At 48.0% G+C, this 26,963-nt stretch overlaps 1 protein-coding gene across 3 annotated transcripts in view; it reads right to left on the bottom strand.

The window, feature by feature from the left end:
* Positions 1-26,403, bottom strand: part of LOC140911063 (phospholipid-transporting ATPase ID) — a 131,017-nt gene extending 104,614 nt beyond the window's left edge. Inside the window, exons 1-2 of one of the 3 annotated variants that reach the window (XM_073343294.2) lie at positions 26,343-26,403; positions 16,916-16,992 (exon numbers count right to left, since the gene is read on the bottom strand). In XM_073343294.2, coding sequence (XP_073199395.1) covers positions 16,916-16,958 — 43 coding nt within the window. In that variant the 5' untranslated portion in view covers positions 16,959-16,992; positions 26,343-26,403. Of the gene's footprint in view, positions 1-16,915; positions 16,993-25,666; positions 26,159-26,342 lie in introns of those variants that run through there. The other 2 variants (XM_073343293.2, XM_073343296.2) reach the window with 2 other exon arrangements.
* Between the last annotated feature and the right edge of the window lie 560 nt (positions 26,404-26,963).

Consider the following 26,963-nt stretch of genomic DNA (forward strand, 5'->3'; position numbering starts at 1 on the left):
CTTATGAAAGGTTACATTCGAGACCTGGCTGAGGACAGCGGAAATTTGTCGGAGTTATAAATGAAAGCGCAGACAGCAGTGCCTTAAACAGGCCAATGGGCGGAATTTGTGGATATTAGTTTCTGTGGCTGCCTGGGGGGAGTGGAGAACTGAATGGTTTTCATAGAATCATAGAATCATAGAATATCAGGGTTGGAAGGGACCCCAGAAGGTCATCTAGTCCAGCCCCCTGCTCAAAGCAGGACCAATTCCCAGTTAAATCATCCCAGCCAGGGCTTTGTCAAGCCTGACCTTAAAAACCTCTAAGGAAGGAGATTCTACCACCTCCCTAGGTAACGCATTCCAGTGTTTCACCGCCCTCTTAGTGAAAAAGTTTTTCCTAATATCCAACCTAAACCTCCCCCACTGCAACTTGAGACCATTACTCCTCGTTCTGTCATCTGCTACCATTGAGAACAGTCTAGAGCCATCCTCTTTGGAACCCCCTTTCAGGTAGTTGAAAGCAGCTATCAAATCCCCCCTCATTCTTCTCTTCTGCAGGCTAAACAATCCCAGCTCCCTCAGCCTCTCCTCATAACTCATGTGTTCCAGTCCCCTAATCATTTTTGTTGCCCTTCGCTGGACTCTCTCCAATTTATCCACATCCTTCTTGAAGTGTGGGGCCCAAAACTGGACACAGTACTCCAGATGAGGCCTCACCAATGTCGAATAGAGGGGAACGATCACGTCCCTCGATCTGCTCGCTATGCCCCTACTTATACATCCCAAAATGCCATTGGCCTTCTTGGCAACAAGGGCACACTGCTGACTCATATCCAGCTTCTCGTCCACTGTCACCCCTAGGTCCTTTTCCGCAGAACTGCTGCCTAGCCATTCGGTCCCTAGTCAGTTTTGCTAAGTTTTACACAAATTAAGGCCTGACACCGGATGCATGAAGAGAGACACATCTCAGCCCTAAGAGTGATGCACCGACAGAGCCTGACAGCATAACAGAGACAACACAGACTCTGTGCAAGAAATCCGTGCTCCACCATCCAACAAACCAGTCCCCGGAACCCTAGCATGAGACTGGACTCGTGCAGCCACCCATGTCAGGGGGCTGGATCATCTCCTGCGATCTGCGTGTGAGGGGGGACTCTATGCCAATGCATGAGTGTGAGGGGCAAGCCGCATGGTACAGTCCCCCCGTCCACAGCACTGCAGGAATAACCCATTGGTGGTTGGGGCAGGATGGAGACTGGCCTCTCTACACAGCATCCTTCCAGTGGCAGTAACCCTTGTGGGGACCCATCCCCCACACTGAGCTGTGAATGAATAGCCTCCGGAGGACAGACAGTTGCAACACAACTCCTTCCGGAGCCATGCTGCCAAGGAGCAGCGGACATACACCATCCACAAAGCCAGCTCCTGCCTCTGCAGCACAGGGTCACTGCAGCCAGGCCCCAAGGACAGGTGGGCGGACAAGGGGCCAGCACACCTTTGGAGAAATGTATGAACAATAATAAAATAAGCACTAAGTCTTATTAATTCATTATTATGTGCTCACTAACCCCGAGATGGGGAAGGTGTTTGCATTAGATGAGAATAGTGTGATGAAACCCCAAAAGAAACACTGACACCTGGTCCCCCTGACCCACCCCACCCCTCTGCAGACAGTCACATTCTTTGGGCACCTCGTAAGCTGCTGGTTCTGTTCAATGGAGAGAGCTGCAGCGCTGCATCTGACTGATCCAACCCCCAGAGGACACTACCATGTTACCATGGGTAGGAAAATCACAACCCTTAGCTCAGATTGTTGATGGGATATTATTGCCTGAGAGAGATGATCCTTGGTCAGCTGCTAATTGTTAGCATCATCCCTGAAACAAGGAGACAATTCAGGACAGCAGCCACAGCTCCAAGGGAAAAGATTAATCATTAAATAGCCACACTTTTAGGGGATGAGAGAGACCTGAGTTATCGCAGGTGGAAAGGTTATTACAACAAACCAATGGGCAAAATTCCCCCTTGGTGCAACAGTAGTGACCCCAGGTTACACGATCGGATGAATCTCCCCATTATGTACCAGCCACAAGTGCCAAAGAAACCAGGCCACCATGTCTGCCAGGTTGGCAGGTGTCTCAGCTAATTATAGCAACTCAGGGCCCATTGGGGAGAGAATAAGGGCAGCTCTGATGGCACCAGTATGGTTGGGATGTATTATCTGTATTATGGCAGCACCGGTATAGATCACTGCACGAGCCCATGGTTAGACAGTCCCCTGCCCCAAGGAGTTCACAGGCCAAGCAGAGAGCAGATCTGATCGCTGTTTGGGGAGAGGAATCCATGCTATCAGAACTCCGTACCCGTTTTCGAAATGCCAAAACATTTGTCAAAATCTCCCAGCGCATGAAGGACAGAGGCCATAACAGGGACCCGAAGCAATGCCGCGTGAAACTTAAGGAGCTGAGGCAAGCCTACCAGAAAACCAGAGAGGTGAACGGCCGCTCCAGGTCAGAGCCCAAAACATGCTGCTTCTATGATGAGCTGCATGCCATTTTAGGGGGTTCAGCCACCACAACCCCAGCCGTGTTGTTTGACTCCTTCAATGGAGATGGAGGCAACACAGAAGCAGGTGTTGGGGATGAGGAAGATGATGATGATGATGAAGTTGTAGATAGCTCACAGCAAGCAAGCGGAGAAACCGGTTTTCCCGACAGCCAGGAACTGTTTCTCACCCTGGACCTGGAGCCGGTACCCCCCGAATCCACCCAAGGCTGCCTCCTGGACCCGCCAGGTGTAGAAGGGACCTCTGGTGAGTGTACTTTTTAAAATACTATACATGGTTTAAAAGCAAGCAAGCATGTTTAATGATTAATTTGCCCTGGCATTTGCAGCTCTCCAGGATGTACTCCCAAAGCCTTTGCAAAAGGTTTCTGGGGAGGGCAGCCTTATTCCACCCACCATGATAGGACACTTTACCACATCAGGCCAGTAGCATGTACCCGGGAATCATTGTAGAACAAAGCATTGCAGTGTATGTTTGCTGGCATTCAAACAACATCCGTTCTTTATCTCTCTCTGTTATCCTCAGGAGCGTGATATCATTCATGGTCACCTGGTTGAAATAGGGTGCTTTTCTTAAGGGGACATGCAAAGGTGCCCGTTCCTGCTGGGCTGTTTGCCTGTGGCTGAACAGAAATGTTCCCCGCTGTTAGCCGGGGTGGTGGGGGGTGAGGGGCTAGCCACGTGGTGGGTGGAGGCAAAATGCGACCTTGGAACGAAAGCACATGTGCTGTGTATGTAATGTTAACAGCAAGGTTTACTGTGAAAGAGTGTAGCCATTGTTCTAGAAAATGTGTCTTTTTAAATATCACTACCTCTTTTTTTTTCTCCACCAGCTGCATGTGTTTCAATGATCACAGGATCTTCTCCTTCCCAGAGGCTAGTGAAGATTAGAAGGCGAAAAAAATGCACTCGTGATTAAATGTTCTCTGAGCTCATGGTGTCCTCCCACACTGACATAGCACAGACGACTGTGTGGAGGCAAATAATGTCAGAGTGCAGGAAAGCACAATATGACCGGGAGGAGAAGTGGCGGGCTGAAGAGAGTAAGTGGCGGGCTGAAGAGAGGGCTGAAACTCAAATGTGGCGGCAGTGTGATGAGAGGAGGCAGGATTCAATGCTGAGGCTGCTGGAGGATCAAACCAATATGCTCCAGCATATGGTTGAGCTGCAGGAAAGGCAGCAGGAGCACAGACTGCCGCTACAGCCCCTGTGTAACCAACCACCCTCCTCCCCAAGTTCCATAGCCTCCTCATCCAGACGCCCAAGAACGCGGTGGGGGGGCCTCCAGCCACCCGGCCACTCCACCCCAGAGGATTGCCCAAGCAACAGAAGGCTGGCATTCAATACGTTTTAAAGTTTTCAACTTTTAAAGTGCTGTGTGGCCTTGTCCTTCCCTCCTCCACCACCCCTCCTGGTGCTTCTCTCCTCCACCACCCCTTCTGGGCTACCTTGGTAGTTATCCCCCTATTTGTGTGATGAATGAATAAAGAATGCATGAATGTGAAGCAACAATGACTTTATTGCCTCTGACAGTGGTGATCGAAGAGAGGAGGGGAGGGTGGTTAGCTTACAGGGAAGTAGAGTGAACCAAGGGGCGGTGGGTTTCATCATGGAGAAACAAACAGAACTTTCACACCGTAGCCTGTCCAGTCATGAAACTTGTTTTCAAAGCTTCTCTGATGCGCACCACGCCCTCCTGTGCTCTTCTAACCGCCCTGGTGTCTGGCTGTGCGAAACCAGCAGCCAGGCGATTTGCCTCAACCTCCCACCCCACCATAAATGTCTCCCCCTTACTCTCACAGATATTGTGGAGCACACAGCAAGCAGTAATAACAGTGGGAATATTGGTTTCACTGAGGTCTAAGCGAGTCAGTGAACTGCGCCAGCACGCCTTTAAACGTCCAAATGCACATTCTACCACCATTCTGCACTTGCTCAGCCTGTAGTTGAACAGCTCCTGACTACTGTCCAGGCTGCCTGTGTACGGCTTCATGAGCCATGGCATTAAGGGGTAGGCTGGGTCCCCAAGGATACATATAGGCATTTCAACATCCCCAACAGTTATTTTCTGGTCCGGGAATAAAGTCCCTTTCTGCAGCTTTTGAAACAGACCAGAGTTCCTGAAGATGCGAGCGTCATGCACCTTTCCCGGCCATCCCACGTTGATGTTGGTGAAACGTCCCTTGTGATCCACCAGAGCTTGCAGCACTATCGAAAAGTACCCCTTGCGGTTTATGTACTCGGCGGCTTGGTGCTCCAGTGCCAAGATAGGGATATGGGTTCTGTCTATGGCCCCACCACAGTTAGGGAATCCCATTGCAGCAAAGCCATCCACTATGACCTGCACATTTCCCAGGGTCACTACCCTTGATATCAGCAGATCTTTGATTGCGTTGGCTACTTGCATCACAGCAGCCCCCACAGTAGATTTGCCCACTCCAAATTGATTCCCAACTGACCGGTAACTGTCTGGCGTTGCAAGCTTCCACAGGGCTATCGCCACTTGCTTCTCGAATGAGGGCTGCTCTCATCTTGGTATTCTTGCGCCTCAGGGCAGGGGAAAGCAAGTCACAAAGTTCCATAAAAGTGCCCTTATGCATGCAAAAGTTTCGCAACCACTGGAAATCATCCCAGACCTGCAACATTATGCGGTCCCACCAGTCTGTGCTTGTTTCCGGAGCCCAGAATCGGCATTCCACCGCATGAACCTGCCCCATTAGCACCATGATGTCCACATTGCCAGGGCCCCTGCTTTGAGAGAAGTCTGTCCATGTCCTCATCACTTACGTTACTGTGCTGACGTCTCCTACTTGCCTGGTTTTGCTTTGCCAGGTTCCGGTGCGGCATATACTGCTGGATAATGCGTGTGGTGTTTAATGTGCTCCCAATTGCCAAAGTGATCTGAGCGGGCTCCATGCTTGCCTTGGTATGGCATCTGCACAGAAAAAAGGCGCGGAACAATTGTCTGCCATTGCCCTGACGGAGGGAGGGGCGACTGATGACATGGCTTACAGGGAATTAAAATCAACAAAGGGGCTGAGAAACTGAATGGCCCCCTCAAGGATAGAACTCAAAACCAGGTTTGGCAGGCCGTTGATTTCACAGAGGGAAGGAGGAGAAAATGAATACAAAACAAATCTGGTCTACTTCTTGTTTTGAGCCACTTCATCTATCTTTATACATCTTGCTGGCAGCAGACTGTGCAGTACGACTGCTGGCCATCATCATCTCCTGGGTGCTTGGCAGAAGACAGTGCAGTATGACGACTAGCCATCATCTTCTGCTGGCTGGAGGTTAAAAGATAGTGCACTGCCGGTAGGACTGAATCGCCACGAGACGAAACTTAAAAGGGAAATGACCTGGCTGAGTCACTCCCATGTTTGCCTGGGTGCCCGATTAAAAGAGCACCCAGGACTATGTTGATGACAGCTACCAGTCATACTGCACTGTCTGCTGCCAAAAGGCAATTAACTGCTGCTGTGTAGCAATGCCGTACCACGTCTGCCAGCACCCAGGAGACATACGGTGACGGTTAGCTGAGTGGGCTCCATGCTTGCCGTGGTATGGCGTCTGCACAGGTAACTCAAGAAAAAAGGCGTGAAACGATTGTCTGCTGCTGCTTTCACGGAGGGAGGGAGGGAACGGGGGCCTGACGATATGTACCCAGAACCACCCGCGACAATGTTTTAGCCCCATCAGGCATTGGGATCTCAACCCAGAATTCCAATGGGCAGCGGAGACTGCGGGAACTGTGGGATAGCTACCCACAGTGCAACGCTCCGGAAGTCGACGCTTGCCTCGGTACGGTGGAAGCACTCCGCCGAGTTAACGCACTTAGAGCACTTGTGTGGGGACACACACAATCGACTGTATAAAAACGCTGTCTACAAAACCGACTTCTATAAATTCGACCTAATTTCATAGTGTAGACATAGCCTATGATTCTATGTCCCAAGAGTCAGCTACAGAGTATTCCCTGTAACACAACTTGTGCTTAGCTCATATGGGGAGCAGTACACTTATTTCCCTAGCATTGATTAATCAAGGCCAAATTCTGTTCTTGTTTACATCATTAACTCTGGAATAACTCTCTAGGTAGCAGTGCAGTCACTCCAAATTTACACTGGTGTAACTGAGATCATGACTTCGCCATTGTTTTCTTCCATTCTCTGTGAGCATCCTGAATCCCCACCCCTCCAAAGCAAGGTTGGCTGCAGATCAGAAAAGCTCTCCCTTTGCCTTCCCTTGCAGCACTGCTGATTGGTTTCTACCGAAGCATTGCATCTCTCTCTGTTCCACCTCCATCTGTTTTGTCAAGTGCCAACCACTCAGCAGTAAATTCTCCCCAAAACTTTTGGTGCCACTGTTTGAAACAGTATCAAATGTAAAAATCGTGTTTCATAAAGGTTAGTTTTAAACCGTGTATACACATGTCCCTCGTTTGTATAAATAACCCCAAAGTACAAATTTTCATTCAGAGCATCTGCTTCGGTCTCACATCTAGTTACTATTTAACAGGACTGCAGTGACACGTAAAAGAAAACTCCACTCAGTTTGCTTAGGCCACAGCTCATAAGGCAAGGTATGCATCTCACAAGGAAGAAACCATGAAATGTTTTTGACCCTAATGAGATGAATTCTGATCCCAATTACACCAGTGTAACCCCTGAAGCAGTTCCCTTGCTGAGAACAGACTCCGTTTATGACAAGAGGCCAAGTGAGAGACTCTTTGAAAAAGTCTGCTTCCTCCTTTGACATCCTGGTTTACTAATTCTACAGCTTTCTGACAAAATCCTACGGGCCCATAGCTTACACTCCCAATGACATCGGGGGAGGTTTGCCTGCTCCAGAGCCGCAGGATTTGAATGTTAGGGCTAAATTCCATTCTCCTTTACATTTGTGTAATCTGGGGTAACTCTTCATTGTCACAGGATGGCATTGAGGCCAATAATTTTGCAAGATTCGAAGAAGGACTGGACAGTTATATGGCTACCAACAATATAAAAGCTCATGCACTCTTTGGAAGGAATATCAATCATCATACTTCATGGTTAAAAGCCAGTCTCTAGCTCTTAGGGATTAGGATGAAACCTTCTTGGAGGGCAGATTATCCCATAGATGCTTATTATGGGGTTACTTGCACCTTCCTCTCAACTAGCTGGTGTTGGCCCTGCATGTTCCAATCTGGTATCCCTATATCCTAAGTTCATCGACTTCAGTGGCCTTACACTGGTGATAGCAAAGGGGGAATCAGACCTGTACTGCTTAAAAAGTAAATGCAGTGATTAAATATTAGTTTTTCTACTTATGAAGCCATTATTCAAGCAGGATGAAAACTGGTCTCCAAGTTCTGACCAGGGGCTTTCTTATTGGCAATTTCCAGCAAAATGTCCCAGCAACAAGAGACTCAAAAACCTCATTGGTGAGTCACAAACAATTCATTAAAAAAAGAAAAGGAGGACTTGTGGCACCTTAGAGACTAACCAATTTATTTGAGCATAAGCTTTTGTGAGGGGGGGCAAGGATGTTTGAGGTGGGAGGTGGCAGATGGAGTTTTCTGCTAGCCCCAGCAACATAGATTAACATAGATTGTTTTTTTGGTTAAAAGTAAACATGCTTCATTCTCTTGAAAGTTTTAGTTTCACTCTTTATTTCCCATAAATTTGGTGAGAATCGCTGAGCTGAACCAAGCATGAATAAAAACAGGAAGCTATAAAGAAACAAATCCCATTCATTCTAAAGAGTTACAAATTAACTTTCAGGAAGCTGTTAAACCTCTTCTGAACTGTGAGGCCTTAATTTGGGAATACTATTTGCATCTACACCAAAGAGAAAATAAAGAAACTGACCCAGCTTTTTGGCTTTTTGAGTGTCCATTGTCTGTATAAACCCTTTAAAATGTGGAAATAAATGATCTTTCCCTCTTAACTATGCTTCTTTAGAGCTAGCAAGCTCTGATTTGTCCTGTAGTGTGCAGAACACAAGAAGAAACAGACGTTCTGAATGTCCCTCTGAAGTCAAGACACTGGACTAGAAAACTCCTCATTATGGTTCCGAGAAACAGAGTCTCAGTGAAAAATCAAAGCCTAGGTAGCCTTCCATTTGGCTGGAACCAAGCAGTGCAGTTGTCCAAGTCCAGGCGCTCCAAGGGACAGTGGGATCACAGACTGATCGGGTTACCACATTTCAGGTTCCCAAAAAGAGGACACTGCTGGAGGGGGTGGAATTGGGGGGGTGGAGTACAGTTGGGGGAGCTGCAGCAGGGGAGCTCACTGGAGGTGGGGGATAGTATCGCTCCGTGTCACAGTGGCAGGGCAGCTGGCGCAAGCCCAGGACACAGCAACAGCCATCCGTCAGTGCCTCCCTGCGGGACCACCTCCCTAGGGCTGGGAGCCAGCACCTGGGTGGGGGGGGATCCAGCAGCTACGGCTGCAGGGGAATAGACCAACCAGCTGCAGATGCAATGGAGGGACCAGTCATGAAGCAGACCAATCGGGGCTCTTTCTGAGCTGCAGCTTGCCTCCTCTGCAAAAACCCCAAACATTGCCTGTTATTTGAAAAGTCCATCTGGACAGAGAAGAGAGGCTGTGTCTGAGAACACCCGGACATATGCTGACCCCACACAGACAGGCCCCTGGTTGAAATACTAAGGTGCCAAAGCCAAACTGGCCCCGATCTGGAAGAGAGCCTTCCCACCAGAGACCACAGTCTCTTCCTATGAGATGCTGAGTGACGTGTGGACGCCCCTGTTCTTTCACTCAAATGCCCCGAGCCCAGCCGTACTGCCCGGGTGAGGGGATATAGCAGCACTGATCAAAAATAAATCCCTTGAAGGAACTCTTTTGGTCTTCCAAGATCCAGGAGAGGGTACCACAATTCTTTTTCATATTAAACTATAAGCAGGACTAACCCAATTACAACATGTGAAGGCAGACAACTAAATAGTGACAAATTTTGTAAGTGTCTTGTATACCAGTGCTAGGAGTCTAAATACTAATGCCTGGTATTAAATGAGGAGATTGATATAATAGGCAACACAGAAACTTGATAGAACGATGATAATCAATGGGACACAGTAATACCAGGGAACAAAATAGATAGGAATGACAGAGTAGGTCATGCTGGTCGGGGAGTGGCACCATATAGGAAAGAAAGAGTAGCATCAGACAGAGTAAAAATCTTAAACGACTCCAGCTATACCACAGAATCTCTCTGGATAGAAATTCCATGCTTGAATAATAAGAGTATAGCAGTAAGAATAGACTACCGACCACCTGCCCAGGATGGTGACGGTGACTGTGAAATGCTCAGGGAAATTAGAGAGGCTACAAGACTAGAAAACTCAATAATAATGGGGGATTTCAGCTCTTCCCATATTGACTGGGAACATGTCACCTCAGGACAGGATGCAGAGGTAAAATTTCTAGACACCATTAATGACTGCTTCTTGGAGACACTAATCCTGGAACCCACAAGGGAAGAGGCAATTCTTGATTTAGTCCTAAGTGGAGCACAGGATCTGATCCAAGAGGTGCTTATAGCTGAACCGCTCGGTAATAGCATCAATAACATAATTAAATTTAACATCCTTGCCGGGGGAGATACCAAAGAAACCCACCACAGTAGCATTTAACTTAAAAAAGGGGAATGACACAAAAAGGAGGAGGCGAGTTAAATGGAAATCAAAAGAAACAATCACAAGAGTGAAATGCCTGCAAGCTGCATGGGAACTTTAAATACACCATAATAGAGGCTCAAACTAAATGTATACCCCAAATAAAAAAAATATTAAGATGACCAAGAAATGCTGCCATGGCTAAACCACAGAGTGAAAGAGGTGGTTAGAGGCAAAAAAAAATCTGTTAAAAATTGGAAGTCAAATCCTACTGAGGAAAATAGAAAGGAGCATAAACTCTGGCAAGTCAAGTGTAAAAGTGTAATTAGGCTGGCCAAAAAATAATTTGAAGAGCAACTAGCAAAAGACTAAGAAATGCTGTCAGTTTTGGTAGTACATCTGGATGATGGTGGCACTAAAGGAGCACTCAAGGAAGACACGGTTGTTGCGGAGAAGCTAACAGAATTCTTTGTATTGGTCTTCACGGCAGAGGATGTGAGGGAGATTCCCACACTCAAGCTATTCTTTTTAGGTGACAGATCTGAGGAACTCTCCCAGATTGAAGTGTCACTTGCGGAGATTTTGGAACAAATGGATAAATTAAAAAGTAATAAGTCACCAGGCCCAGATGGTATTTACCTAAGAGTTCTGAAGGAACTCATATGAAATTTCAGAAGGACTAACTGTGGTATGCAATCTATTCTTTAATCAGCCTCTGTACCAGATGACTAGTGGATAGCTAATGTAACACTGATGTTACAGCAGTGTGCCCTTGTTGAGTCAGCAGTGTGCCCTTGTTGCCAAAAAGGCCAATGGCATTTTGGGATGTATAAGTAGGGGCATAGCGAGCAGATGGAGGGATGTGATCATCCCCCTCTATTCGACATTGGTGAGGCCTTATCTGGAGTACTGTGTCCAGTTTTGGGCCCCACACTTCAAGAAGGATGTGGATAAATTGGAGAGAGTCCAGCGAAGGGCAACAAAAATTATTAGGGGACTGGAACACATGACTTATGAGGAGAGGCTGAGGGAGCTGGGATTGTTTAGCCTGCAGAAGAGAAGAATGAGGGGGGATTTGATAGCTGCTTTCAACTACCTGAAAGGGGGTTCCAAACAGGATGGCTCTAGGCTGTTCTCAATGGTAGCAGATGACAGAACGAGGAGTAATGGTCTCAAGTTGCAGTGGGGGAGGTTTAGATTGGATATTAGGAAAAACTTTTTCACTAAGAGGGTGGTGAAACACTGGAATGCGTTACCTAGGGAGGTGGTAGAATCTCCTTCCTTAGAGGTTTTTAAGGTCAGGCTTGACAAAGCCCTGGCTGGGATGATTTAACTGGGAATTGGTCCTGCTTTGAGCAGGGGGTTGGACTAGATGACCTTCTGGGGTCCCTTCCAACCCTGATATTCTATGATTCTATGATTTTTAAAGTCGCCTCCAGAGGCAATCCTGGAAACTACAGGCTGGTAAGCCTAACTTCAGTGCCAGGCAAATTAGTTGAAACTATAGTAAAGAACAGAATTATCAGACTCATAAATGAACACGATTTGTTGGGGAAGAATCAGCATAGCTTCTCTAACGGGAATTCATGCCTCACCAATCTATTAGAGTTCTTTGAGGGGCTCAACAAACATGTGGACAAGGGTGATCCAGTGGATACAGTGTACTTGGACTTTGAGAAAACCTTTGATAAGGTCCCTCACCAAAGGCTCTTAAGAAAAGTAAGCTGTCATGGGATAAGAGGGAAGGTGCTCTCGTGGATCAGTAACTGGTTAAAAGATAAGAAACAAAGGGTAGGAGTAAATAGTCAGTTTTCACAGTAGAGAGGGGTAATTACTGGGGTGCTCCAAGGATCCGCGCTGGGACGAGAGCTGGTCAACATATTCATAAATGATCTGGAAAAAGGAGTAAACAGTGAGGAGGTAAAATTTGCAAACAATGTAAAATTATTCCAGATAGTTAAGTTCAAATCGGACAGTGATGTGTTACAAGGCGATCTCGGTGACGGCAATAAAATGGCAGATGAAATTCAATGTCAATAAGTGAAAAGTAATGCACTTTGGAAAACATAATTCGAACTATACAAACAAAATGAAAGGGTCTAAATTAGCTGTTACCACTCAAGCAAGAGATCTTGCAGTCATCATGGGTAGTTCTCTGAACACATCCACTCAATGTGTAGCGACAGTCAAAAAGCCTAACAGAATGTTAGGAATCATTAGAAAAGGGATAGATAATGAGACAGATAATATCATAAGGACACTATATAAATCCATGGTACGCCCACACCCTGAATAATGTGTGCAGTTCCAGTTGCTGCATCTCAGAAAATATGGAAAAAATACAGAGAAGGGCAACAAAAATGATTAGGAGTATGGAACAACTTCCATTTGAAGAAAGATTAAAAGTCTGGGACTGTTCAGTTTAGAAAAGAGGCGACTAAGGGGGGATGTGATTGAGGCCTATAAACTCATGACGGGTGTGGGGAAAGTGAATCAAGAAATGTTATTTACCCCTTCACATAACACATAACACACAAACAAGTAGTCACTACATTAAATTAATAGGCAGCAGGTTTAAAACAAACGTAAGAAAGTTCTTCACACAATGCACAGTGAACCACTGGAATTTATTGCCAAGGGATGTTGTGAAGGCCAAAAGTATAAAAAATGTTCCTTGAGGACAGATCTATCAATGGCTATTAGCCAAGATGATCGGGGGACAACCCCATACTTTGGGTGACCCTGAACCTCACACTGCCAGTAGCTGGGACTGGATGACAGATGATTAATCACTCGATAATTACCCTGCTCTGTTCATTCCCTCTGAAACATCTAGCACTGGCCACTATCAGAAGACAGGATACTGGGCTAGATGAATCATTGATCTGGCCATTCTTATATTCTTATACCTCTTTGGACAGAGAGAAACAAACAGAATCCCTGCAAAGGCCAGGGAAAACGCCTCCTCTCTGAACGCCATCTCGTGACAGAGAGGGAGGTGTCCGTCTAGGACCTATGGCGTGGAATGAGGAAACGCTATGCCTGGTGTAAAGCCCTACGTCTAATCAAGACTCAAGGACCCTGTGTGAGAGTAGCACACACCGCGGGCAGGTCTAGACTTCAAATGGTGCAGGGGCACAGCTGCCCCAGTGCTGCTGCAGCCCGCCCGTGAAGATGCTATCCTGTCGACAGGAGAGCTTCTCCCACCGGTGTCGTTAATCCTCCTCCCCAAGAGGCGGTGGCATGGCGCTGTGAGGAGCCCTTCCATTGGCGTAGTGCTGCCTACTCCAGGGGTTAGGTCAGTACAACAGAGTCACTCATGGGGGGTGGATTTTTCACACCCGAGAGCGATGCTGTTATAACAGTGTACGTTTATAGTGCCGACCTGGCCCCCGGGATTACAGGACGTGTGAACTTAACACATTCTTATACCTTCCTGTTAGTGACCTTTGCTGCTGCTCTCCTCTCTGACCTGCCCTCAGTGTGGGAGGTGGCGTCCCTTAGACTCAGTGGGCCCAGCGGGAAGGAGGAGTGCAAAGTGGGCAAGTTACACGTCAATGAATGAGTGACAGTCTGAGGGCTTGGCTATACTTGCGAGTTACTGCGCCATAAAAGGAGCCCCGGGCGCACTAGCTCACTCCCCGTCCACACTGGCAAGGCACGTAGAGCGCTCTGACTCCACGGCTACAGCGCTGCTGGTCTCCACTTCGGCGAGTGGGATAACGTTTGCTGCGTCCCTGCTGGAGTGCCGCGACGCCAGTGTGGACGAGGGGTTGCTTTACTGTGCTCTGACCAGCCTCCGGAAACGTCCCATAATCCCCTTAAGTCAAGTGGCCACTCTTGTCATTGTTTGGAATCGGCTGTAGGAATGCGCAAATGCCCTTTGAAAGCTCCGTTTCTGTCAGCCAGTTGCTTATCTGCTCCGAGAGAAAGCAACCATTCATGTGGAAAGCTGTGTGTGAGAGAGAGAGGCTGGGGGGAGGTCTTCTGCTGTCTGGTCTTACAAGACAATATGCTGACATGCTCTCAGCCCCCCAAAAACCCACTCTTTCTCCTCCCATATACACACAACACACTCCCTGTCACACTCCACCCCCATTTGAAAAGCACATTGCAGCCACTTGCATGCTGGGATAGCTGCCCATAATGCATCGCTCCCAATGCCTCTGCAAATGCTGCAAATGTGGCCACGCCAGTGTGCTTGAAGCTGTCAGTGTGAACAGATTGCAGCACTTTCCCTACTGCACTCTCTGAAGGCTGGTTTAACTCAAAGCGCTCTACATCTGCAAGTGTAGCTATGCCCTGAGAGGGTCGAAGTTGGTGCAAGGAGCATGGCCAAGGGTCTGACAGAAGGTGCAAGTTACACTCAAGTGGACTTGCTCCTACTAAAATACCTATGGGAAAGAAGAAAAGGCCATGGGACACTTCAAGAGACCAGACTGTCCAAGCTCCTGCCAGAGTGGGGTTTGTAGCCTAGCGGATCTAAAGAGAACAAAGCCTCTTCGTCCTCAGAGCCCAAGAGTCAGCAGGCAGAGTCTCTGGATCCCAGGGCCGCTATACAAGGAGTCAGCCTCCACTGCAGCATTGCTTAGCTGATGCCAGTCCTCTCTCAGAAGAGCTGCCCTTGGCCTCCCTGCTACACCTGTCCTGAGCCCTATCCCCCAGCCACAGCAGTCGTTGCAGGTGCAGAATGGAAGTTCATGCTGCTCCAAGCAGAGTCCATTTCTGCATGGATTTCCAGTGGAGACACCATGGGGTCTTGAGAAGATCACGTTGGGCAGACTGGCTGCTCCCTAGCTTCACTCCCTCTTGTCCCAGGCTCTGACTTGGAATCTCAGGGAGTGCAGGGTCTGGAGAGTCTCTGCGGCTGATAGCACTCCCCTGCTTTGTAGCTTTCAGATCGCTGCCACCCAGCGCTGAGCTGCCAAAATCTTAACATCCGGCTCCCTATAAAAAGTTCTGATGTAAGGGATGTGCCCCAGTATGTAGTTTTTGTACCAACAGGGTTACCGTACGTCCGTATTTTCCTGGGAGGAACTTTTAAAATTTAAAAATTCCTCCCGGACGGCGATTTAAGAACCAAAAAGCCGAACAAGGCCGGGAAAATAAGGGTGTGTGTTAACCCTGCCTAACGTTCTTTTTCAAAAAGATGGGCCTGACCTAGAAATGAGCTCCGTTTCACAGCCGTGGGTCCCTGCCACACCCTGGGCGTGTGCTAGGGTGACCAGATGTCCCGATTTGATAGGGACAGTCCCCATTTTGGGGTCCTTTTCTTATATAGGCTCCTATTACCCCGCACCCCCGTCCTGATTTTTCACACTTGCTGTCTGGTCACCCTAGGGTGTGCACGTGTGGGTCCCAGCTGCTCCCTGCCCCCCTCATTGAAGCAGGTGTGCAGGGTTACTGCCCTGGAAACTGCAGGGCACCAGTGGACGTGGGGCCAGCTGCAGACAGGGGCATGGAGCAGGGCTAGCTGGAGGCAGGGGGTGCAGGGCTGGCTGCGGGCAGGGCAGGGGGTGCGGAGCTGGCTGGAGACAGGAGGGTGCGGGGTTGGCTGGAGGCAAGGGGGTGTGGGATTGGCTGGAGACAGGGCAGGGGGTGGGTGCAACAGGGGCTGGCTGCAGGCAGGGCAGGGGGTGCAGCAGGGGCTGGCTGTGGGCAGGGGGTGCAGGGCTGGCTGGAGACAGGGGCTGGCTGCGGGCAGGGCAGGGGGTGCAGCAGGGGCTGGCTGCAGGCAGGGACTGGCTGCGGGCAGGGCAGGGGGTGCGGGCAGGGGATGGCTGCGGGCAAGGGGTGCGGGGATGGCTGGAGACAGGGGCTGGCTGCGGGCAGGGGCTGGCTGCGGGCAGGGCAGGGGGTGCAGGGGGTGGCTGGAGGCAGGGCAGGGGGGTGTGGCAGGGGCTGGCTGCAGGCAGAGGGTTCAGGGGGTGGCTGAGACAGGGGCTGGCTGCAGGCAGGGGGTGCGGGGCTGGCTGCGGGCAGGGGGTGCGGGGCTGGCGGGGAGAGCAGCAGGACGCAGCCCCGGCCCAGCAGAGCAGCCAGGGACCCCCCAGGCAGCAGCGGGAGCCCCAGGGCCAGGGGAGCAGCAGCAGCACCAGGGCTGGTGCCCAGGGCCAGGGGGCAGCCCACATGGCTCCCGCAGCGCAGCGCCCCTGGCGGCCGGAGGAGGAATCACATCACTTCCCAGCCGGGGCCCATCAAAGCCTCAGCGCCCCCTGCAGGGAAGCGGGTTAACAACCGGTTCTAAAACGTCTTCAAAATTTAACAACCGGTTCACGCAAACCCGTGTGAACCGGCTCCAGCTCCCTACCGCTGCCACCCCATGTCACTCTCTCTGCTCCTCTCCCTGCCTCCTAGCAGAGAGGTGTACCTGGGTCATTGTCATTAATTCCACATCCCCGTTTGCCAGCCGCATGTTTCGTCAGCCATTGGAGGGTGCCGTGCCAGAGGGCTGTGCGTAAAAGGAGACAAGCCCCAGGTTTTCCAAGCCCAGCCATTTCCCGGGGTTTAGTTCAAGCTTCACTGTTCTGTTTAAACATTATCTTGTTCACTGGGACTCAGTTTACAGCACCTCCCTGGGGGAGTTCCCAGTGCTGGGAAAGTGAACAGAAAGTGGCTGTCCCTAGACTTCCCGGCCTACTCCACAGGTGTAAGACGTGCTCCCACGCATTTATGTAGGAGTCAGAGACTGGGTCCTGTGTGTACATTCTGTGGATTGTCACAGACACTGGGATCCACCTGGCTCTGCCTTACCTTTCAATTTCTTCTTTCCAAACTTTAATCCAAATAGCGGCATCCCAAGTTTCTTTCAGTGCAGTTCCATGGAATTTCTGGAGAAGAAAAGAGAAGATTAGTTACAATGGGGATTCCTGCCGCACAAAAAGTAAAGGTTTGCGGCCTTCAAATGGAAGAGTTCAATTCCTAAACAATATGACCAATGGCTGCAGTTCTTCATGTGGTGATTTTTAATTACATAATCAGCTCAGGTTTCCCAATATTCCTGCATAAACACAGGTTACTTGACTAGGACATTTGGAGCTGCTTGGTTCCTGATCCTGCACAGGGAATAGGTCAGGTGGGAGACAGGGTGCAAAGGGCCTTCCTCCCTCGTGCCACGTGCACTCACAGACATTGCCTTGGGGGTGCACAGGTATGGCCTGAGGCTAGCACTCACAGTGACAGTTAGGTTGCCAGACATCTTTCGAGCGGAACACCCCGTCGAAAAGAGACCCTGGCGGTTCTGGTCATCACCACTGACCAGGCCATTAAAAGTCCCAGTCGGCGGCACAACAGAGCTAAGTCAGGCTCCCTGCCTGCCCTGGCTCCACGCGGCTCCTGGAAATGGCCGGCATGTCCCTGTGGCCCCTAGCCGCAGTGGCGGCCAGGGAGGCTCCGCGCACTGCCCCCGTCCTGAGCGCCGGCTCCACAGTTCTTATTGGCTAGGAACTGCGGCCAATGGGAGCAGCGGGGGTAGCGCCTGTGGATGGGGGCAGTGTGCAAAACCACCTGGCCACATCTCCACCTACGGGCTGCAGGGACATGCCGGCCACTTCCAGGAGCCACCTGAGGTAAGTGATACCCAGAGTCCATACACCCCCTATATACTCCAACCCCCTACTCTAGCCGGAAGACCCCTCCCACACTCCAACGAGTCTCCATTCCCCTGTGTGCTTGATGGATTTTGCCATGATTGCTGTCAGGAACTGAGCCTTACCTGGCTAACAGGGCCAGCCTGGGAAGGTTGAGGTACTCCCCATGTTGTTATTAAAACAAGTTTTCTGGACAACAGCAATGAGGCAAGGCCAAAAGCTCTCATGCTTTAGTGGGAAATGATTCCTCAAAATACAGCCACTGAGAACAAAACCGCAGACCATCTCTGGAATACGGAGTCCCAGCGCAAAGCCACAGACAACTAGTGTCTTTGCTGCAAGGGTCAGCATATTCGGTCAGCTCTTATTAAAAATGAAAGAGAAACCCTAAACATGTGGAATAGGTGGGGGCTGAAAATGAAGAGTTGCTTGAGAACTAAAAGTAATGGACATTAATAATGGATAATGTCCATTACTTTTAGTTCTCAAGCAACTCTTCATTTTCAGCCCCCACCTATTCCACATGTTTAGGGTTTCTCTTTCATTTTTAATAAGAGCTGTTGTAGAGAACAGGAATGAGCCAATACCCTTTGTAGCCTACTATTGCAGTATCTCTGGGTCTGAGTTCTGCAGCTCATATCCCAGCACAGCACTAATTTCTGCCGAGCCTGATATGGAGAAGCCTTGGCATTCAGTTAGTTCTGATTAAGTACCATTTTCTTTCTATGCTCTGCCACTCTGAGGTTGACTCAATTCCTGATCAGATGCCTAGCATGAAGTGAAGGCCTTGAGGTACAGACACCCGTCCTTGCAGTCCAGTATCCTGATGCCAGAACTGCTCATGAAGGACACGCTAACAGTGGTGACCTCAGATAAGCTTCTAAAGGTATAAAGCTTGCCCCGAATTCTCCACATCCAGCCCTGGCTCATGTTTTCCATACAGCTCTGTGTGGTGCAGAGAAATCTAACCAGTACAGTATTTAATACAAGAAATAATGTTATATTCATAACACAAACTGTTAAAGAAGAAAATACAAACATCTGGCTGAAACAACCTCCAGAAATGAATTCCATGCGAAAGACCCTGACCCTTCTCCCACTTAAGCAACGAGGGCCGCAGTGTGTGTGTATGTGTAACTTTAACAGGGAGAATCCAGTTCTCATTTGAGATTAATTCTACGACCAGTCAGTCATCCGCAGTGAAGACACCTGAGGGGACAGGAACATCAGATTGTATATATTTTCTCCCTGTTCTAAGAACTAAATAAAGGGTATATATTGGCCCAAATGCCTCCCTGGTGTAGCTTCACTGCGGTTGTGCAGGGAATTAATTTGGTCTCCTCTCCCCTCCTGGAATTAGAGATAAACACAAACAAAAACCCCAGATCCCTGGAGAAGCTTTGATCTGGATCCAAACCTTCTTGTGCAGATCCTCTCTGCCCAAAATGCTAATGCAAAGTTGCTCCTGAGTAGCTGTAACTCATTAAGCCTGGGATGTAAAAAAAAAAAAACCCCACAGCAGCTAACACTTCATCCATCCTCCCAACTCCCATACAGCATTGGCATCACACACAGAATTGGGATGCTCTGTTGCCCACCATACCAAGCTCAGTCACTGATTTACCAGAGTCTGCATCCCGAGGGGTGGTGGTGGTGGTTTTTGTTTAATAGCAGATTAACTCTTCTCCTGTTACTGCAAAGAGGCTTTAGCATTGTGTTCTGCACACAGTCTAACTAGGATTCATTCAGCTCCCCCCAAAAAGAGGAGTCCACAGTCAAAGACTTGACACTGCCTCTGCGAGTCTCGCTATGGATATTGTTTCAGCATCCATGAGAGCAGCTGCCTTGGTGGGAGAGGGAGTGTCTGTAAACCAGGTCCAAGCCTTTGAAAGTCTTAAAGATAAGAGCCAGGATCTAGCCCAGGGGTTCTCACGAGAAAATTTTTGGTGGTCTCAGAGTGCGGCCACCAACTCTTACTGGTGGTCGCTCTGACAATTTTTCCTAAAATACTTAATTAACTTTAGGAAAAACCAATAAATATGCACATAGCCACGTCCAAATCATTGTAATTTATCTATATAGAGGTTTGGGTTTTTTTGTAGACTCAATAATAAAAATAATGTACAGTTGTCTCAATTCTTTACTGGATCTAAACAGAACAAAACAAAAGAAGGTGCTTTGTCTTTGTTGTTGTTTCTTTTGCTTTTTTGGTTGCTTTATTTTTAGACTTGCTAGCTAGTAGGTCTGCTGCGGTGAAAACTGATATTTATATGTTTGTTAATATCACTTGTCACAGCAGACTTGTTAGCTAGCTGGGAGGCAGTGAAAAGTGATATTAACAAACACACAAATATCGCTTTTCACAGCAGACTTACTCAGCCCCGGCAAGCTGGGGGAAAAATTAAGCTCTGGATGCAGAGGTGGGTAGGGAGGCAGTGGGAGCCAGGAGTATTGGCATGGGAGGGAGGGTGGCGAACCTGGGGCCAAAACCCAAAGCCCTGCGGTCAGAGCCCAAAACCCCATAGCCAGAGCCTGCCACCCATTGCCCCAGGGCTGAAGCCAGAAGCCCACCACCCTGGGAAGGTGGCTGCCTGCTCTTCTGGCGTTTGTGGCTCCAGAGGGGGAGAGGGCCCAACCCCCTGCTGGCAACCCCAGGGGAAGGGCCACTGCTTTGCTCTCCCCCACTATCGATCCCCCCCCCATCACTGCCCAGTAGGCTGTGGATGCAAGAAAACCTTGCATTTGAGAAACGGTGATCTAGACTGTTTCAGGAGTAAATGTACTCTCGGTGTTCTTTGCTGCTTAAGAGGCAAGCTGCTGTGTGCTGCATTAGCCAGAGTTGCCTTTTATCTTCAGCCCTGGTTACAGTGAGATACAACAGTCTAATCTAAAGGCATGGCTCACCAGGGCTAGTTCCTTGTTCAGGAATCATAGAATCATAGAATATCAGGGTTGGAAGGGACCCCAGAAGGTCATCTAGTCCAACCCCCTGCTCGAAGCAGGACCAATTCCCAGTTAAATCATCCCAGCCAGGGCTTTGTCAAGCCTGACCTTAAAAACCTCTAAGGAAGGAGATTCTACCACCTCCCTAGGTAACGCATTCCAGTGTTTCGCCACCCTCCTAGTGAAAAAGTTTTTCCTAATATCCAATCTAAACCTCCCCCACTGCAACTTGAGACCATTACTCCTCATTCTGTCATCTGCTACCATTGAGAACAGTCTAGAGCCATCCTCTTTGGAACCCCCTTTCAGGTAGTTGAAAGCAGCTATCAAATCCCCCCTCATTCTTCTCTTCTGCAGGCTAAACAATCCCAGCTCCCTCAGCCTCTCCTCATAACTCATGTGTTCCAGACCCCTAATCATTTTTTTTGCTCTTCGCTGGACTCTCTCCAATTTATCCACATCCTTCTTGTGGTGTGGGGCCCAAAACTGGACACAGTACTCCAGATGAGGCCTCACCAATGTCGAATAGAGGGGAACGATCACATCCCTCGATCTGCTCGCTATGCCCCTATTTATACATCCCAAAATGCCATTGGCCTTCTTGGCAACAAGGGCACACTGCTGACTCATATCCAGCTTCTCGTCCACTGTAACCCCTAGGTCCTTTTCCGCAGAACTGCTGCCTAGCCATTCGGCCCCTAGTCTGTAGCTGTGCATTGGATTCTTCCATCCTAAGTGCAGGACCCTGCACTTATCCTTATTGAACCTCATCAGATTTCTTTTGGCCCAATCCTCCAATTTGTCTAGGTCCCTCTGTATCCTATCCCTGCCCTCCAGCGTATCTACTACTCCTCCCAGTTTAGTATCATCCGCAAATTTGCTGAGAGTGCAATCCACACCATCCTCCAGATCAGGAAGGGCAGAGTCTCCTGCAAACTGGATGTGAAGAAGGCACTTCTGCTCTCTGCATATCAAAAGTGGCAATGAGTCCAATTAGCTCTGGAGACTTTGCACTACTCTCATGATCAGAGGGCAAATGTCCAGGATGGAGGGTGTGGTCAGTGTCTTGGCCAGCGCCTCACAATGTAAACATCCATGTGATATTTGAAACACAGAGCACATGCCATTTGTGCACATGACAACTCTCCACAGCAGTTTAGTCAGTGAATGGGACATGTAATCGGATGGTTTTATTTGCCTCTGATGAAGAAACTATAAACCTTCACAAACTTCAGAACAAAAATATCCTTCCATTAAAATACTAAATAGCTAACCAATAAATATTTAGGTTTCAGAGTAACAGCCGTGTTAGTCTGTATTCGCAAAAAGAAAAGGAGGACTTGTGGCACCTTAGAGACTAACCAATTTATTAGAGCATAAGCTTTCGTGAGCTCACTTCATCAGATGCATATCGTGGAAACTGCAGCAGACTTTATATATACACAGAGAATATGAAACAATACCTCCTCCCACCCCACTGTCCTGCTGGTAATAGCTTATCTAAAGTGATTATCAGGTGGGCCATTTCCAGCACAAATCCAGGTTTTCTCACCCTCCACCCGCCCACACAAATTCACTCTCCTGCTGGTGATAGCCCATCCAAAGTGACAACTCTTTACACAATGTGCATGACAATCAAGTTGGGTTATTTCCTGCACAAATCCAGGTTTTCTCACATCCCCCCCACCCCCATACACACACAAACTCACTCTCCTGCTGGTAATAGCTCATCCAAACTGACCACTCTTCAAGTTTAAATCCAAGTTAAACCAGAACATCTGGGGGAGGAGGGGGGTAGGAAAAAACAAGAGGAAACAGGCTACCTTGCATAATGACTTAGCCACTCCCAGTCTCTATTTAAGCCTAAATTAATAGTATCCAATTTGCAAATAAATTCCAATTCAGCAGTTTCTCGCTGGAGTCTGGATTTGAAGTTTTTTTGTTTTAAGATAGCGACCTTCATGTCTGTGATTGCGTGACCAGAGAGATTGAAGTGTTCTCCGACTGGTTTATGAATGTTATAATTCTTGACATCTGATTTGTGTCCATTTATTCTTTTACGTAGAGACTGTCCAGTTTGACCAATGTACATGGCAGAGGGGCATTGCTGGCACATGATGGCATATATCACATTGGTGGATGTGCAGGTGAACGAGCCTCTGATAGTGTGGCTGATGTTATTAGACCCTGTGATGGTGTCCCCTGAATAAATATTTAGAGGACCCAGAGCAAGTTTAGGCAGCTGGTGGGATATGCCAGCCAACTGATCTGAGTGAAGTAATGCTATGCACCATGAGAAGAGGCCCTGAGCTTGGACCTTCCATCACTATCAGCAGGGGTCGGAAGGATTGTTGAGATTTTGCAAGAAATTTTTGGAGTGAAATAGGATAGGCAAGTTTCCCAACTCATTTTTTTTATTCTTTCCAAATTAGTTTACCCACCTGTTAAGTGGACACAATACTCTCCTATGGTTGCTGCAACTAAAAAGACAACAGGTGACACACACACGGTGGTCTCCAAGACACTGCACTTTTTTCTGTGTTGAGGAGAGAAGAAGCCTGTGCTGTCTAGACACCACTCTCGGGTAATGGTGGGCAGTGGTGACTTTGTAATGGTGCCACTTTAGTAAATGCTTGTAAAGCCTTCCCTTTGCAGTACTAAAGAGTTCAGCCAAATTGTTCAAATACTGGTGCCCAGAGGTAAAGGCGGATTCAGTTCTCTCTCTCTCTGGCACTGAAATTGGAAAATTTTGGTCTTCAAACAAAATTAAAAACTAGTCACAATCTAGTCCCCATCATTGTAGTGTTGAGCACCTCACAGCCTTTAATGTGCATATCCTCACAGAATGTCCTGGAGGTAGGGCAGGGTTGTTCTCACCATTTCGCAGATGGGGACCTAAGGCACCAAGAGACGAAGTGACTTGCCTACGGTCACGCAGGACGTTTGTGGCAAAACAGAGAATTAAACCCAGGCCTTCTGAGCCTCAGGCTAGCGACCCAACCACTGGACCTCCCTTGCTGCCTTGGGGTGAGGCTGGGTTTGACTGGTTTCAGCCTGGAACAAGTTCTAGGAAACCTAGGTGATGAATTCTGCAAATAGGACTCATGCTGGAAGTAGTGACCCAGACTGTACTCTAGTAGCACCAACTGGCAAGTTGAAATATTTCCTAGAAGCCCAAGTTTTCCTTTGAATCAAATATAGGGCAGCCAGACAGCGCTGCTGAGGCTCTGAGATGAGCCAGCCCTTCAGTGATTACATTTTGAAGAGCTCTTCAAAGCTGATGGTTTTCACTGGTCCCTTCTGGCCTTGGAGTTTTTGTGATCATCTTTCTAGTCTGACCTCCTGCATAGCACAGGCCATAGGACTAGTCTGACTTCCTGTGTAACACAAGCCCATACGACTGCCCTCAATTAATTTCTGTTGGAACTAGAGCAGACCTTTTAGAAAAACATTCTATCTAGATTTTAAAATGGTTAGTGATGGAGAATTCACCACAATCTTTGAGAGATGGTTCTTCTGGTTAATGACCCCCACTGTTAAAAATTTGCACCTTATTTCCACTCTGAATTTGTCTAGCTTCAGCTTCTAGTCATTGGATTATGTTAGACCTTCCTCTGCTAGACTGAAGTGCCCTTTATCAAATTTCTGTTCCCTGTGTAAGTACTTATTGACTTATCAAGTCACCCGTTAACCTTCTCTTTGTTAAGCTACATAGACTGAGCTCCTTGAGTCTACCACTGTAAGGCAGGTTTTCTAATCCTTTATTCAGTCTCGTGGCTCTTCTCTGAACCCTCTCAAATTTATCAACCTCCTTCTTGAATGGTGGACACCGGACCTAGACACAGTCTTCCAGCAGCGGTTGCACCAGTGCCAAATACAAGGTAACATAACATCTCTACTCCCAGACAACATTCCTCTGTTTACACATCCAAGGATGGCATTAGCCCTTTTGGCCACAGTGTTGCCCTGGGAGCTCATGTTCAGCCGATTGTCCACCAAGACCCCCAAATCTTTTTAGAGTCCCTGTTTCCCAGGACAGAGTCCCCCATCCCATAAGTATGGGCTGCTTTCTTTGTTGCTAATGTGTAACTTTACCTTTGGCAGTATTAAAATGCATATTGTTTGCTTGCGCTCAGCTTACCTAGTGATCCAGATCGCTCTGTATCAGTGACCTGTCCTCATTACTCACCATTCCCCCAATCTTTGTCTCATTTGCAATCTTTACCAGTAATAATTGTAAGTTTTATTCCAAGTTTTTGATAAAATGTTAAATAGCACAAGGCCAAGAACCGATACCTGAGGGAGACCACTAGAAACGCACCCATTCAATGATGATTCCCCATTTATAATTATATTTTGAGACCTGTCAGTTAGCCATTTTTAATCCATTGAATGTGTACCATGTTCATTTTGCATCGTTCTATTTTTTTTTTAAATCAAAATGTCATGCTGTACCAAGGAAACTCATAAAACTGTGTCCATATGAAAAGACCTAGAGCCCTACAATGTGCCAAGATAATTACTGGGAAAGAGATACAGCCAGTTATCTGTCATGGGTTGAAGTAATGACCCAATATCAGCTATCTGTTTTCATATAAAATACTGCCTAAACTGACACATATGGAAAGCAGTACTGATCTGCACTGGACACATTTGAACAAGCTAGTGATGGTTTTCATGTTACTTTTTAACAGCTGTGGGGAGAGATTTTTGCAGAAAGAAAAGCAAACTGCACTTTCCTCACTGTGAAACAATTCAAACAATAGCCGAGTTTCCCCGAATAGTCTGTGTTTAAAATCATGCAGAGTTCAGCTCGCTCCACCCAGCAATTCTACAATTTAGTCATAAACTCCCCCCAAAACCAACACATTTTGGTCAGATTTTACAAAGCTTCCATGTCTAAAAATGCAAACTTTCTACAACTGAAGCTGACAGAAAAACAAACAAGACAAAAGAGAGCATTAAATCTTACCCTTGAAGACTTTTAAAAGTCACAGCAACAGTTACTGCCCTCCATAGCACTCGAATAAACTCCTCTCTTCTCATTTATATGCTGCTTTATCCCCTCCCTAGATCAACTTAAACTCCTCTGGTTATTGCACACTCAGGATGTGCATCTAGGAAAGCAAAGTTGTTCTAAACTGGGAAACAAGCCACTATAGGGTTGTCTCAGACGTTAAAATCCACTGCAGACCCGGTTTCCTCTGTGATGAACTGGTGACTAAATTTACTCTTAATTCCTTACTACTGACTTCACTGACTGGCCTTGGCTACTTGCCAAATTCTTCTGTCTTTTCCCCCCTCCTGTTTCCTGTAGATAGGGAAAGTGGATTTGCTCCTTTAAACAAATAAAAAATAAAAATAAAAATGCCAGTCACACCAAGCTGTGAAACGCTCGCGCAGGAAGGCAAAGCACCCAGCACAGAAGTGTCCAGCCTGGATTCCAGGGGACACTGCTACTCATTCCATAGTAGTGTGGAGGGTTTTAGAAAGGGAAACGAAAAGGCAGAGAAAAAGAAAACACTTTGAAAAGGGGGAAGCAAAAGGAGGAACTTGTGAGTGGATCCATTTCTGAGCACCAGAGAGCCCTTCTCTGCTTTTATTCCAAATTCAGTTAGCTCTCTTTAGGCACAGAGGAGCTGCCATACCAGAATTAGACCGGGGTCCTTCTCATCCAGTCTCCTGTCTCCAACAGTTGCCGGCAGCAGATGCTACAGAGGAAGGTGCAAGAAACCACACAGACTACGTCATAACCAAACTACAGGGTTTCCTCCTAGCTCCAAGGCTGCTAGTGGCTGGCTTCTGTCACAAAGCATGGGGGCTTATATTCTTTATAAAATCTTATTCCAATTCCTCCTCTGGTCTCCATGATACCCACATTGCCTTCTACATATGGAGTGCAGCTGTCAAGCTCATCTTCCTGGCCAGTCACTCCAACCACCTCCACGACCCTCTGACTGTCCCCCTGGGTCCCCCTCCTCCAGGGGATCAAGTTCAAGTTTCTTGTCTTCACTTCCAGAACCCTTCACAATGCAGCCCCTATCTGCCTGTCTCCCATCACTTCACCACTGTCTCCCATCTCCACCACTGATGCAAGCCTTGACCTCCATGTATCCTTGTCTCCCACAGGCACCTTCGTGCTTCCTGCCATGCTGCCCCTTAAACATGAAAGGCATTCGCTGAATGCATCTGGGAAGCCACTGCCCTCTCCTCAAGTCCAATTCTACCGAATGCCTGCAAGAAACGAGCCAGCTCAGAATGGCCGGGTA

The sequence above is a fragment of the Lepidochelys kempii genome, chromosome 5, assembly GCF_965140285.1.
Source record: "Lepidochelys kempii isolate rLepKem1 chromosome 5, rLepKem1.hap1, whole genome shotgun sequence".
In the NCBI taxonomy this organism is placed as follows: Eukaryota; Metazoa; Chordata; order Testudines; family Cheloniidae; genus Lepidochelys; species Lepidochelys kempii.